At 36.3% G+C, this 13,220-nt stretch overlaps 2 protein-coding genes across 2 annotated transcripts; both read right to left on the bottom strand.

Annotated features, from left to right (window-relative positions):
• On the bottom strand, positions 1–3,593 carry LOC132294530 (putative pentatricopeptide repeat-containing protein At1g56570). The gene is made up of 2 exons (XM_059792425.1): positions 2,442–3,593; positions 1–2,305 (listed from the first exon to the last, which is right to left on the bottom strand). Exons 1-2 carry the CDS (start codon positions 3,054–3,056, stop codon positions 1,070–1,072), a joined length of 1,851 nt encoding a protein of 616 aa, XP_059648408.1. The 5' UTR covers positions 3,057–3,593; the 3' UTR covers positions 1–1,069.
• Positions 3,594–3,716: 123 nt separating this feature from the next.
• On the bottom strand, positions 3,717–11,250 carry LOC132294531 (Golgi apparatus membrane protein-like protein ECHIDNA). The gene is made up of 6 exons (XM_059792426.1): positions 11,121–11,250; positions 7,935–7,991; positions 7,640–7,843; positions 7,389–7,448; positions 6,832–6,958; positions 3,717–4,067 (listed from the first exon to the last, which is right to left on the bottom strand). Exons 1-6 carry the CDS (start codon positions 11,133–11,135, stop codon positions 3,979–3,981), a joined length of 552 nt encoding a protein of 183 aa, XP_059648409.1. The 5' UTR covers positions 11,136–11,250; the 3' UTR covers positions 3,717–3,978.
• Between the last annotated feature and the right edge of the window lie 1,970 nt (positions 11,251–13,220).

Raw genomic sequence — 13,220 nt, 5'->3', positions numbered from 1 at the left:
TAGCATTAGTTGCACTGGCCATTTTCTAATTTGGTAGCAATACAAAACGAAGAACAACTTATTGTAAACACAAAATGAATTTGAATCTACAAACAAAGGTCTATTCTTTTTGTCTGAAATCATAAGTGCCTTCTTTCTCCAACACCCTCTATGTTATTTATTTGGCCTTACAAAATTAAAATAAATTTGAGACTCGTGTCAATAAAAAATCAATTTTCCCTGAGACCGCCTTTCTCTTCTATGTCTCCTGAGTTAGGCTTCTCCAACCAAAGTATTTATTCAACCCTTCTAAATTAATTAGTATGGTCTTCTCTACTCCGACTGCTGTTCTAATCCCATCTTCTGAGTGGTGTATCAAGGAATCTAAGTCAGGAACATGTCCAGCTTCCTTCATGTGTGAACGAGCATTCCAAAACTCGCACACCCATCTATATGACAACCCAATTCGTCTCCAACAACAAAAGTATAAACCTGAATTTTATCTCAGCGCAACTCCTCCCAGCATCTTTCTAATTCCTTATTCCTCTGATCAATTTGCTCATTCTCGCAAAATCTCCCCACTTACCTTCAGCTGCATATATAGTTGACATCATATTACCTGAGATCTTCTTCCTCTTCCATCTCACCTGATTTAGTGTTCTCCAACCAAAATATTTCTTTATCCAAATCAGTAAGGTCATCTGAACTTCCCTGCTTCAGCTGCTGTTCAAATCACACCTTCAAAGTCATGTATCAAGCAATCTAAATCAAGAATACATCCAGCTTCTTTCATATGTTCAACGAACAATTCAAGAATACCATACTTCACTCTATAAGAAGACCGACTTTGTGTTCAACTACAAACCTGATTTCTTCTTTTACCTTAACCCAACTCCTCCCAGCCTCTTTCTTACTCATTTCTCTTATTAACTTCATCATTCTAGAAAACTCTCAGCACTTACCTTTAGCTGCAACAATGTTTGACATCATGTTACCCGAGATCATACTTCTCTTCCATGTCTACTGATTTAGGCTTCACAACCAAAGTATTTCTGCAACCCTTCCAATCAGTATGGTCTTCTCAATTCTTCTACTTCAGCTGCTGTTCAAGTCCCACACTCCCATCTTCTAAGTCATGTATCAAGCAATCTAAATCAGGGACATATCCAGCTTCTTTGATATGTTGAATGAGCATTTGCAGAACACCATACACCCACTCTATATGGGGACCCGCTTTGTCTCCAACCACAAAACTATAAACCTGATTTTTCACCTCAATCCAACTCCTCCCGGCCTCCTTTTTGCTCCCCATTCCTCTCATCAACTTCCTCATTCTAGCAAACTCTTCCCACTTACCTTCAGCAGCATAAATGTTTGACATCATCACGTAAGTCCCTGCTTTATTTGGCCTCAAATCCAATATCCTCCTTTCTGCCAATTTGCCCAAATTAGGAACCTCATAAGCTTTACAAGCACCAAGAAATGCTCCCCATACAGACTCATCAGGCTTAAATGGCATACTCTCGATCAGTTCATACGCCTCCTTAACTCTTCCAGCACGTCCTAGCAAATCTACAACACACCCATAAATCTCCTGATCCGGGGTAACATTGTAATCATTGATCATTGATTTAAAATAACTCAAACCTTTATCTACAAGTCCAGCATGGCTACAAGCGCTCAGAACTGCAACAAACACTATCCGATCAGGCCTAATACCAGAACCGACCATCTCATCAAACAATTCTAGAGCCTCTTTTCCGTAACCATGACTTCCATATCCAATCATCATAGATGTCCAAGAAACCAAATTTTTGCAAGACATTTCACCAAAAATTTTGTGTGAATCCTCTATGTTACCGCACTTGCCATACATGTCTATAAGGGCATTAGCCAATGCCAAGTTCCCTTCAAGACCCCTTCGAACAATCCCTCCATGAACCTGTTGTCCACAACGCAAAACTGTTAAATTTGCACAGGCTGCCATAACACTGGTAAAAGTGAAGCAATTTGGCCCAAAACCTTCTGACTCCATTTGTGAAAATATATAGAGGGATGCAATGCTATTTGATTTCTCATATCCGGCTATTAATGTGTTCCACGTAATCACATCTTTGTGGGTCATCCCATGAAAACACTGATTTGCTTCACATAAACAATCACACCTACAGTACATGTCTAATATAGAATTCATGACAGGAATACTAGATTCAAACCCGTGTTTAATTACTGCAGCATGGATTTGCTTGCCACAAGTGTAAGAGCTAATTAAGGTGCAAGCTCTAACCGCAATTGAAAAACTAAATGAGTTTGGTTCAGCTCCCTCCTGTTTGCCAAGAAATGCAAGAATATTGTCAATAGAAAATACATTGAACATTATTCATATTGAAATTTTAATAACTAATGCAACGAATTTACATTCAAGTAATCCTGTAGTAATTAGTGTCATTTTAGCCACTTACCGACAACATTTGCCTAAAAACTTGAAGCCCGCCATGACCATCTCCGCGATGAGTGTATCCTGTGATCAATGTAGTCCATGAGACATCATTCTTTCGGTGAATTTCTTGAAAGACAATGCATGCATCCTCCATACTAACACTACACGTCGCGTATATGTCCAAGAGTGCATTATTAACGTACAAGCAACCACCCATTCCATGTTTAATAGCCAACCCATGAACCAAAGCACCACAAGAGAGTGAGCTCATTCCCTTACAAGCCTTCAATGCACTTGACATAATAAATTCATTTGGGTTTTCCAAATCTTCCCTCATCATCTCACAAAACACATTCCACGCACGGCTGTGATAATTGCAAGAAGTATACCCAGCAATCATGACCGTCCATACAACAACATCTCTCTCAGGCAATTCATCGAACAGCATACGTGCATCTCTGATCATACCCTTTTCGAAGTATGATTTGATGACATTGGTGGCTAAGATTGCGGGTTTCTTTGGTTGAAAGGGTGGCTTCGATTGGGCAGTGCAGTTTTGGACCCACTGAAGAGAGTTTCGGACCATTGGTGGGATCAGATGATGATGAGAGGTGGAGAGTAGCTTCTTAGAACTCATTTTAGTTGTACATGTTCATAGCCTCAAAATTAGAATTTTATACTATCTTATAGCATAATACAGGGCGTCTAGGTTGGTATAACGTAGCCGTGTATTAAAATCAATACAGTCGTAGTCGTATCAATCTAACTCTGTGCAAAAATAAAATTCACTTCCTATTAGACAAAAAGTAAGAGTTGTTTATGATATATATAAATAAATATATGTGTGTGGGGGCCTAAGCTCATTTTGTAAGGAGATATACGAACTCGAGCAGCCACCAAATTTTGGTGGCACTGCTCGAACATTAATCTGCCCTCTGACTTTAGCTTTGTATCAAGTCTACAGGTCTTATTCCATTGTCTTATTAGTTAATTTAGGTTTGTTAACTAAAATTTGTTAAAAGTTGTCCAAATGAAATTTTTAATTAACTAAAATGGTCTTCAAAAGGTCAACCAAAATCCTCTTCATCCTTCCTTGCTTTATTCCCCATAATTCATATTGTTTCAGAAGTTGTGAACCAAATTAAATCTAAATTTCCTCTTATATTTCTTGCTGGAATCACCAAGTGTCATCGTTAATATAAATATACAAATAAAAAAGGCATATAGTGATTGAGAATTATTGGGGAACAAATTGTTTGAATCTGTTTTTCAAACTATATCCAAGTGAACCATGATATAAACAAGAAGAAAAGCATAGGCTAATTGAATTCCAAAAATTCAAGAATTTTCTAGATCCTCTCATATTCATTCTATACAAAACATCTCAAAATTCCCAAAAGTCATACAAAATATCCAATCGGCCCTGTTACACCTTCATAGTAGTTTAAGAAGAACCAAATTTAATATTATCCAACACAGTGATTTGGTAAATGCCAATAGCAATTCTAAGTTTCTTGTCCGCGGTTCTTTTGTTCCCTTTCCCTTCTTCATGTATGAACTCAGACAACGCTAAATGCAGACTGTAATGTCGATGAGAACCGATTTGCAATGGTCTGGGAGGCAAATGCTTGAATCTGTTTCTTAGCATCTGAGAACACCACCAAACAATTTTTATTGTGAACAACATTTCAAAAGAAAAAACATATATAATATCATATAAACAAGAGCGACTGATATGAGATAAGAGTAGCCACAGATTGTTACTAAAGAGGTAGTAGAAAAATATTTCAAAACAGCAATAGCAATGAACAACACCCAGAGAGCACATTCTAAAAAGGCAGTATTATATTTATGGGAATAAAAAAAAAAAAAAAAGGCAGAACAGTTAGCATTTAAATAAAGACCATTTCTGTACGGTTGCATTCACTGGAGTGCTTCAGAATTCCACTTCTGTACGGTTGAATTCATAGGAGTGCTTCAGAACTTATGCACCCAACTTATTTCAATATCATGCTTCGACAAAGATGAAAGACAGCATTAACATTTTAACCCCCACCCCCGGATAAAAAAAGGCTTATCATTAAAAATTGGTAGAAGAGCTAAAGGCTTCTCTGTACTAATTCACATCTCCAAATTAAGTCTCAAATTTCTCCTTTCCCCGTGGATGGGACATCCCAGTCAGGAGAGTCCAATTGTCACCAGAACTAAAATGATACTACCTCCAAGTAACAATGTCCTTAAATATTAATGGATAAATCTGCCAATTAAATATGAGAAAACTATATTTTCTTGTGAAAAAACAATTCAAAAGAAAGATGAAAACTGCAATGTATATAGAACAAAAGTTGAAACGAGGCAGAGTAGCCACTAGCCACATATTATTAGTAAGGGGGAGGAAAAACATTTCAAGCTGCAATAGCAAAGAACAACAACAGCAAGCAGCAAGCAGTGGGAACAAAGTGATCGCATTCTAGAGGGAGGCAATATTTTACGAGTTTGATTAGCATTTAAATAAGCACTTTTTCCGTATAGTCGCATGGATTGAAACAACCTTTGAAATTCATGCAACTAACTTATTTCGATATCATGCCATAATAAATGTTGAAGACTATACTTTTTTGATAACTTCATTCTCCTTTATGCCTTCAAATGATGCAGAGAACAAAATAACATGATTCCATTTACACTGGATATCTTTCCCGGACTGAATGAAGAAGTACATAGTTTCCGACTTAATGGTTGCATTAATCAGATCATTAACAACTAGTAAATAGATTGCGGCTTCCCCCATCATCATTCATCACTCCAAATCATGTCTTGATTTTTCCATTTTCCTTCGCTGGGACATCCCAGTTAAAAACATTCAATTATTAGCAGACTAAATGGACAACGCCACCAAAGCAACAATGCCCTCAAAAGATGAATGGATAAACCTATCAATTAATTCACAACTAAATATGAGTTAGAGCAACCTAAGATATGTCACTTTTGTGCCTCTGCCTGTGATTTCATTAGGGATACAACCTCGGGAAAGCATTTAGTCTGTGACTGCTCAAATTTAAACCCCTGAATAATATTTTCAATGCATTCAAAAACCACAGATAATTTCTTTCAGCATTTTGCGATCAACTTCTATATTTAAATGATTTGCTACAATTATGTGCTGAAATTCTAAGGTCAAGGTTCTTAGCTTCAATTAAAGATTGTATCATCAAAGGAACAATATTTATTACACAAAATTTTGTTTGCATCTGTAAAAATGTTCATTTTTATTATTAATTGCGAACTTGGTATATTTTATACATTGCACTTACATATGATGTTGACGTTTAGTTTCAGTTCAGGCACATCATGCAATAACTATTTACATTGATATCCCATATTTCAATTTTTTTTTTTGTAAGATCTGGTGCCTTCTCTTTGATTCCAAAATTTGTTTCCAATGCAGGCAGGAACATCAATATACATTGTCATCATTCTTGTCTCCTCTTTCTTTTACTCTCTCTCTTCTTTTTTTTTTTTTTTTGGAGAAGGGGGGGTGCTTAGCTTCACATATAAATGAGTTTGTTTCACATTTCCAAATGCTTCAAAGCTTTTAAAACTTGTACCAAAACTTTATGTACAACAATTGCCTATATGATATGTTGTCCAGAAGATCTCCATTTTTCCAGTCAATTGATACTCACTTCCCTTTCACTTTGGAACATGATTACTACATGGGTTGTCACCGCTCAACGCTTTTTAGGGATTGCTTTAATCTGTCTAACACAGAGTCACAGACACAAGCGTAATGTGAGCACTGAGGACAACGATCTTTCCTTGAATGCCTCAAGAAATGGTGCCAAAGTAAAGTTCGCAAAAATAATAATAATATTGTTTATTATAATATTATTGTTTTTAATTATTATGACATTTAAGCCTACCTTCTCAAGGGGGGAAAAAGTACAGAATTACAATAGCTTAGAGAATGGCCAACATATTGCTAAAGCAACCAGTAAAACATACTCTAGATGAAAATTCATCATGTAGAAAGTAAATTGAATAAAAAAAAAACATGCAGCTGATAAGTCCATATGTTTATTTAATGAGTAAACTAGATAATCCTAATTTCTCTTTCCAAATGACCTCGACTTAGACATCATGAACTGATTCCTTACAATTACAAGAATTTTCTTATTACCTTAATGCAACATTAATTCCTGACTCCCATATCTCCTAGTGAAAAAATAAATCTCCACAAAATGATGAATTAATAATGATGTAAAATAGCAATGCAACCCCTATTGTTGCTGAATTGTTGGAGATTTGCAATATTACACAGCATAAGCCCAAAAACTAAATTTCAATTTCAGGCCAAACAATATCAGAAGCCTTAAATTCTGAAAGGTTAAAAAAACTGATAGTCAGTGTACCTTTGCGGCATTTAGTAAATCCAACAATATTTGCGATGCTGAGGGTCAAACAAACTCCTACAACGAGGAGATAATCAGCCTGAAACCTTATGAGAGAGAATATTCCAAGCACAATCCATGCAACTGCCTGAGAATAAAAGAACAGAAACCTTTATTGAAAAGAACCTATTATAATTTATAGAAGTACAGGATATAGCTTATAACTAAAATGAAACAGAACTTATTTACCGAAAAGAAAAAATGAGACACAACTGAATACTGAATGGTATCAATCTATGATGTACGTTTCACCTATAAATTTTATACATGTGCCTAAAGCTCCATTAGCTCTATCATTCCCAGTTCTTCGCATTGGTATTTAATACAAAATTTAAAATAATCCTACTTTTAGAAACTATGTCACTTTTCTTTGCATTACCTAAAATTCTTCAAGCTAATCTACATCTATGCTAACTTTTTTTCATGCATTTGGAAAATTTTCCATTTTATTTGAAGAACGAACACTGACAATCTAGGTGGCAGTTACATGCTATAATCAGAAGAAACATTTTTCTTACTGTAAGGTAAATGGTCCACCAGAATAACCAGGAATCCTTCTTGTTCATTCGAGCCAATGACTGTAGCAATAACAAGGATAAAATATATGTGAGACCAATGTAATCTAAAGTAAAAATAAATAAATAAATAAATAAATAATAAAAAATAAAAAAAAAAGTGACACTATTTATATCTTGCAGGAGTTCCAAGGGGAAATAATGGTATGACCAAGGAAAAATGCATATAGAAATGCATGAAAGCTGTCACAAACCTCTTGATCAAGGCATTCAAATTTCCACACGCTCTCGCCATCATCATTTATTTCATTCCACCACCTCAAACCAACTAAGATACGCCCACTCACATTCTTGACAACCCAAAAATCAAGAGCAGCAAGAAGAACAGTGACCACGAAAATGATAACGAAACTATCAAAAAAGATGGCTGAAAGTATGTAAAATGCCAAAGCTGCACCCTGCCGAATAGGAGAATTAAGATATTACATTATTTACACAATCACAAATAAAGCCCGAACATAAAATATCAAGAACTCATATGTACTAGACCTTGAAGAATACATGGAAGAAACATATCTTTGGGTTGGCGTAATTCTCCCCTGCAGGCTGCACAAACAAGAGAGGAATAACTAAAACAGTAACCTTAAAATTAAGGGTGGGTCTGGCGCAATTGTAAGGTTGCTCCATTATGACCTGGAGGTCACACCAGATACCCGACCCCAAAGAGAGGGAGAGAGAACAAATGAACAAGCAACACAACAACAAATATCCAAGTGATAGAAATACTCATAAATGGATTTCTTATTTTTCTCCTTTCGCAGAGTATGACTTTCCCTCAAGGCAATTGTCATGGGTGAATGCAACAAATTTTGATTATATTCCTACTCAAGAGCTTTTCCTTTTCCAAAAAAAAAAAAAAAAAGGGAAAGGAAAGGAAGAAGTACATAACATAACAATACAACCCGATTATAAAAACAAAAAAGGAGAAAGGCTAATGCTTTATTTGGTGCGAATGATAAAAAATAAATTAAAAAAAAAAAGGTATGAAGGATAGATGAGACATCCCTAGGGAGGAAAAGTCTCCCTTCTCCCTTTTTGTTTAGTGGAGTGGAAGGAAGCAGAAGAAGGTGACACCTTCCATTGTTTGGTAAGAAGGAAGGAAAGGAAGGTTTTATGTTCTTTTACCAATATACCCTCATTATATAATTTTACAAAAAACTGATGAATGGTAATAGCATCACTTTTCATAATACACCATACTTATCATTCTCTTCCCTCCTCTCTCCGTCCATTTATGGAGGATGAAAAACGATAGGCCAGGAATGATGCCTCATCTATCCATTCTTCCATTCTCTCCAACTTTCCCTTGTAGCAAAGGATGGAGATTCACTCCATCCCTTCTCTCTTCCCTCCCTCCCCCTTCCTTTATCTCCTACCAAACACAACCTAAACCAAAGGTCTATTACCGCAAAGCATACATCAATTACGAAGGGATAAAACAAGTGAAAGGATCCAAATGGGAACCAGAATTGAAAAAATCAACTCCAAAGGAACAGCGACCTATGGAGAATCTCCTTAAGCTTCAAAGTAAGCAACAAAGATTCCCTTTTTTTTTCTTTGTATATACACCAAAGAAGATAGATGTAGGTTAGTTCTGAAACAATCTTGCAATTTCAACTACTGAATATGGACTGAACTAGACATGCCTCGAGACACCTTAAACAAATAAAAAGGGGAATTCCAAAATCCCAACCTTTGATACAACAAAGAAAATGATGATCCACCATTTTTTCATTACACTTGCAGATTAAAATTATCAGGGATAATCCATATTCCAATAGATTAAATGGTTCATCATCCCATATTTATTTCTATTAGGTCTATTACATGTGTTCCCTATTTTACGACCATCATATAAAGTTAGAATGATAGCATTGAGTCACTTCATTGATTGTAAGACATCGAGATCTGACTGAAAGATCTAAGGCAGAAGCAATTTTGCATCACCAACATGATTCTTCGAATAATTTGATCACACACCTTAGAGATGGTAGGTAATTAGATACCTGGGGTTTAAGTTGGCTAATTTCCAAATTAGTTGACCTAACACATACTAGACGACCATTGTTAATGGATGAACATTTCTAATTGATCTAGAGCAGTTTGTGAAAGGTGAACTGATCAAACCTTTCAGTAGAGTGGTCCATCATTAAACATTGGTCCGCTTGGGCCAAATAATGGACCAGTCAACAGGAGTTCAAGAGGCACTCAACCCATCAAGGTGATTGTTGACCAGTCGACTACGAAATATTGATATGAACATAAAACAGTGACACAACATAGAGACACTGACAATAGATCTTAAAAAAATGTAATATTAGCAAGGTGAGGGGATAATAAAATATATAGGGAGGGTTTGGTACAGTTATATGAAAATAGTTTTCCAGACTTTGAAAAAAAAAAAAATTTTAAGATCTATAAAAGACAGTATTTTTTTTTCTTGTTTTCTTTTTTACTTTGTTTTCAAATAACAGTTTTCAAAAATTTGACAATTAAACTAATGACACAAACGGCTTGGTTCGGTTCGGTTTGAGAGGGTAAATTAGAAGCAAACCAATCCCAATGGTTCCATGAAACTTGGAAGAACCACTTAAGCCAACCAATCAACAGTATAATAAACTATTGGTTTGGTTTATGTAGTTTAAAAGTATAACTAGACCAACCCAAAATCGAGAGGAAATTTTTAGCATTCCCCACCTTCTCCAAAAATATTAACATAGCTTAACAAACAAATAAAGCAAGAGCAAAAAACTAGTGTTCGAATTATCAAAAAGAAAAAATTAAAATAAAAAACTCTACTAAGTCCCACTAGCTTCCGTCAACAAATTTGCTTGCCAATATTGACATGCTCAAAGAACAAATTAATGAAGCAATCCTCAAAGAAGTGCCCACACTTCCTACTTCTTGGAGAGGTCAAAAAAGTCTTTTCTCAGAGTCAAAGGTTGCATTACCAAAGTACTCAAAAATCACACCCGCTTACTCAAATCCTAACCTTTGATTATTTTCTCAAGCAACAAAAAAAAAAAAAAAAAGTGGCTCCGAAAATTTCACAGTTATATTCATTCTGAAGACACCATTCCAACAGTTCTTGCAACTAACCCAATATTTGCACAAAATTACTTTCATGTTCATTAAATTGTTAGTCTATTGTACTTATTTTCTCTCACATCACAATCTCATATTTCTTTACGCAAGATTGCAGGATTATTTTTAACTAATCTAATGATAGAATCAAAATGAGTTCTAACTATGCCACCGCCATAACCGTATCTCCCTTACACATTGATTATGTAAACAATAATTCATATAATGCGAATGGAAATAAATTTTGTCAATTCACAACATAATTTAGGGTCAGTATGTATCATAAACCAAGATAAATGCAATTCAATAACAGATCTACGATATAAGACAAAGAAATCGAGAAAAGATAGCATCCAGATTCCTAGCTACTGACATTCTAAACGAGATTTATCATTAACAATCATTATAATATATAAGAATATATTACATACAAATGCATATTGCCCTAATTTAATCATTCCGGCTCTAAAAATTAGGTAAAGCTGAATCAAATTTGCAGAAATTAAAATCTCATACATAAATATGTGAGTTTATATATGAGATGTATATGCGTATTCAGCTAGAGAAAGAAGTGGATATGATTAAACCTACCGGATTTAGATCCATATTGCGAGATGAAAATTGTATCAGAAAGCAGATCTTCGTTATTTCTCGCACTCTGAAAAGACTTTCATACAGAAAATTGTAATTTCGGACCTGATTTTTGTCCTTTAAGGTATAAATCTCATGTCACTGTAAGCCCCTAAAACTTTATTTAATTACTTAAATCTCCCCAAGTTTTACTACTCCGTATTTGAAAGCTTTGCTAGTGAGATTTTAACGGGCCGGGATGATCCGGCCCAGATATGAAAAATAGATCAGCCTGAAATGAAATTAACTTTCCAGGCCCGACATAAGCGGAAATTTTCCAAAGGGTTCAGGCTAAGATGGTGCAGGCCCGAAAATTGAAAACAGCCCGTGATTCAGTGTAACATTGAACAAGTGTATTTATTTTCGTTTTATGTTTTGACTTAAAATATTACACATGGAATAAAAAGGTTCAAATTTTAAGCGATAGAAAACTTTGTTAAAGACGATGGTAAGGTGATTTTAGATTTTAAAATATTTTATTAATAATAATTTTAAGGCATAATTTCAGTGACAACCCCACTAATTTGGCCAAATAAACATCTTTAGAAAATAACTATCACACACGTTACAAACGTTTGCTCCGTTTTTCACTCACACCCCAAAAATTAGTTTGCAGGTATGTCAGAACACTTTTACATATAAAAAGACATTTTTACCCTTTTACTTTGGTTTGACCCTTGACTTTGGTCTACCCTCATTTTTTTAATTTATTTTTTTACAAAATATCAGTATTAAAAGACAATATGGCCCCTTAAAAATTTATAAATTTACAAATTATATTATATATACAGGTAGAAATATATATAATCCTATATACATATATATATACACACACACACACATACATATATATATATATACACACACACAGACATACACACACACACACACACCCACACAAGCACAACACCACCACCAATCGTCGTCGATCGCAGTAAAGAGGACCTCCAACACGTCGTGACTGCTCTCCTCAAGAAGATGTCGATCGGCGTGTGTGGCGCAATTCCAGCGACGGGGTGCTGAGCTTGTCTTTGCCATGGTTTGAGTCCGATTCCGATTCAGATTCGTCTCCGGCGGGGTTTGTTGGGTCTTGTGGGTCTCGGTGGCAGCCATCGTTGCCGAGTTTGGGTTTGATTTACACCACCACCGACACCGACACCGGCGAGGATGTCGCCACAAGAGACAGCGACGGCGACAGCCGAATCGTGGTGGCTGAGCACCAAACCACCCTCTCCGACCTCACCAGCCATATCTCCAAAACCATTCTCAGCGCCCAATATGGCCGCCGCAACCCAAAAGTCGTCTCGCCTCCCCAATTGGGTCCTTGCTAAAACTTTACAAGATCGGAGGATTGGTTCCTCAACGGCGCGAATAGAGGGCCTTCGGATTCGGTGTCGGTGATGTGGAGGCACAGAATGAATCTTTTGGGAATGCTAAAAGGGGTTAGTTCAAGATGTTCATTCGGTGCCTGGTTCGCCGATGCTGGAGACGACATCGTCGTTCGGGTTAACTTCGTCCTCGCCGTCACCGCCCTAAACCACGTTGCTGCTTCTGTCGCCTGAAGTTTCTGCTGTGAACCACGCCACCGCTTCCAACCCCCGCGTCAACCTCACCTGACAACAAAAATGGGTTTGGGTTATGTAACCACAGTCGCCGGCAGCACCACCACCACCACCACCCCCATCATCACCGACCACCAACCACCAATCTCTCTATACATTTTCTCTCTCTTCTGCAACACTCAAAACACCACCAAAAAAGCCTTTACTATTGGAACCACCACCCACCACCACAACGGCCAACAGCACCATCTACCCAATGCTCATTCAAAGAGGGTGTTGACATCGTCGGAGAGATGATGAAGTTTAGGGATTTTATTTGTGGTATAATTGTCAGGGGTATAATTGTCTTTAACTAATACAATATTCTGAAATAAATGTTATTAAAAAAATAAGGGCAAAGTTGTATTTTCACATGTTTTTAATGGAGACTGTGACGGAAAATCAAAAATGGACCTAAGTGATAGTTATTTTCGAAAGATGTTTTAGACTGATATTTGGT

The sequence above is a fragment of the Cornus florida genome, unplaced genomic scaffold, assembly GCF_030987335.1.
Source record: "Cornus florida cultivar Cherokee Brave unplaced genomic scaffold, ASM3098733v1 CherokeeBrave_3.0.0_Hap2_Chr02, whole genome shotgun sequence".
NCBI classification, from domain to species: domain Eukaryota; kingdom Viridiplantae; phylum Streptophyta; class Magnoliopsida; order Cornales; family Cornaceae; genus Cornus; species Cornus florida.
Note: the sequence above shows the minus strand (reverse complement) of the source record. Positions and strands in the feature narration are given on the sequence as shown.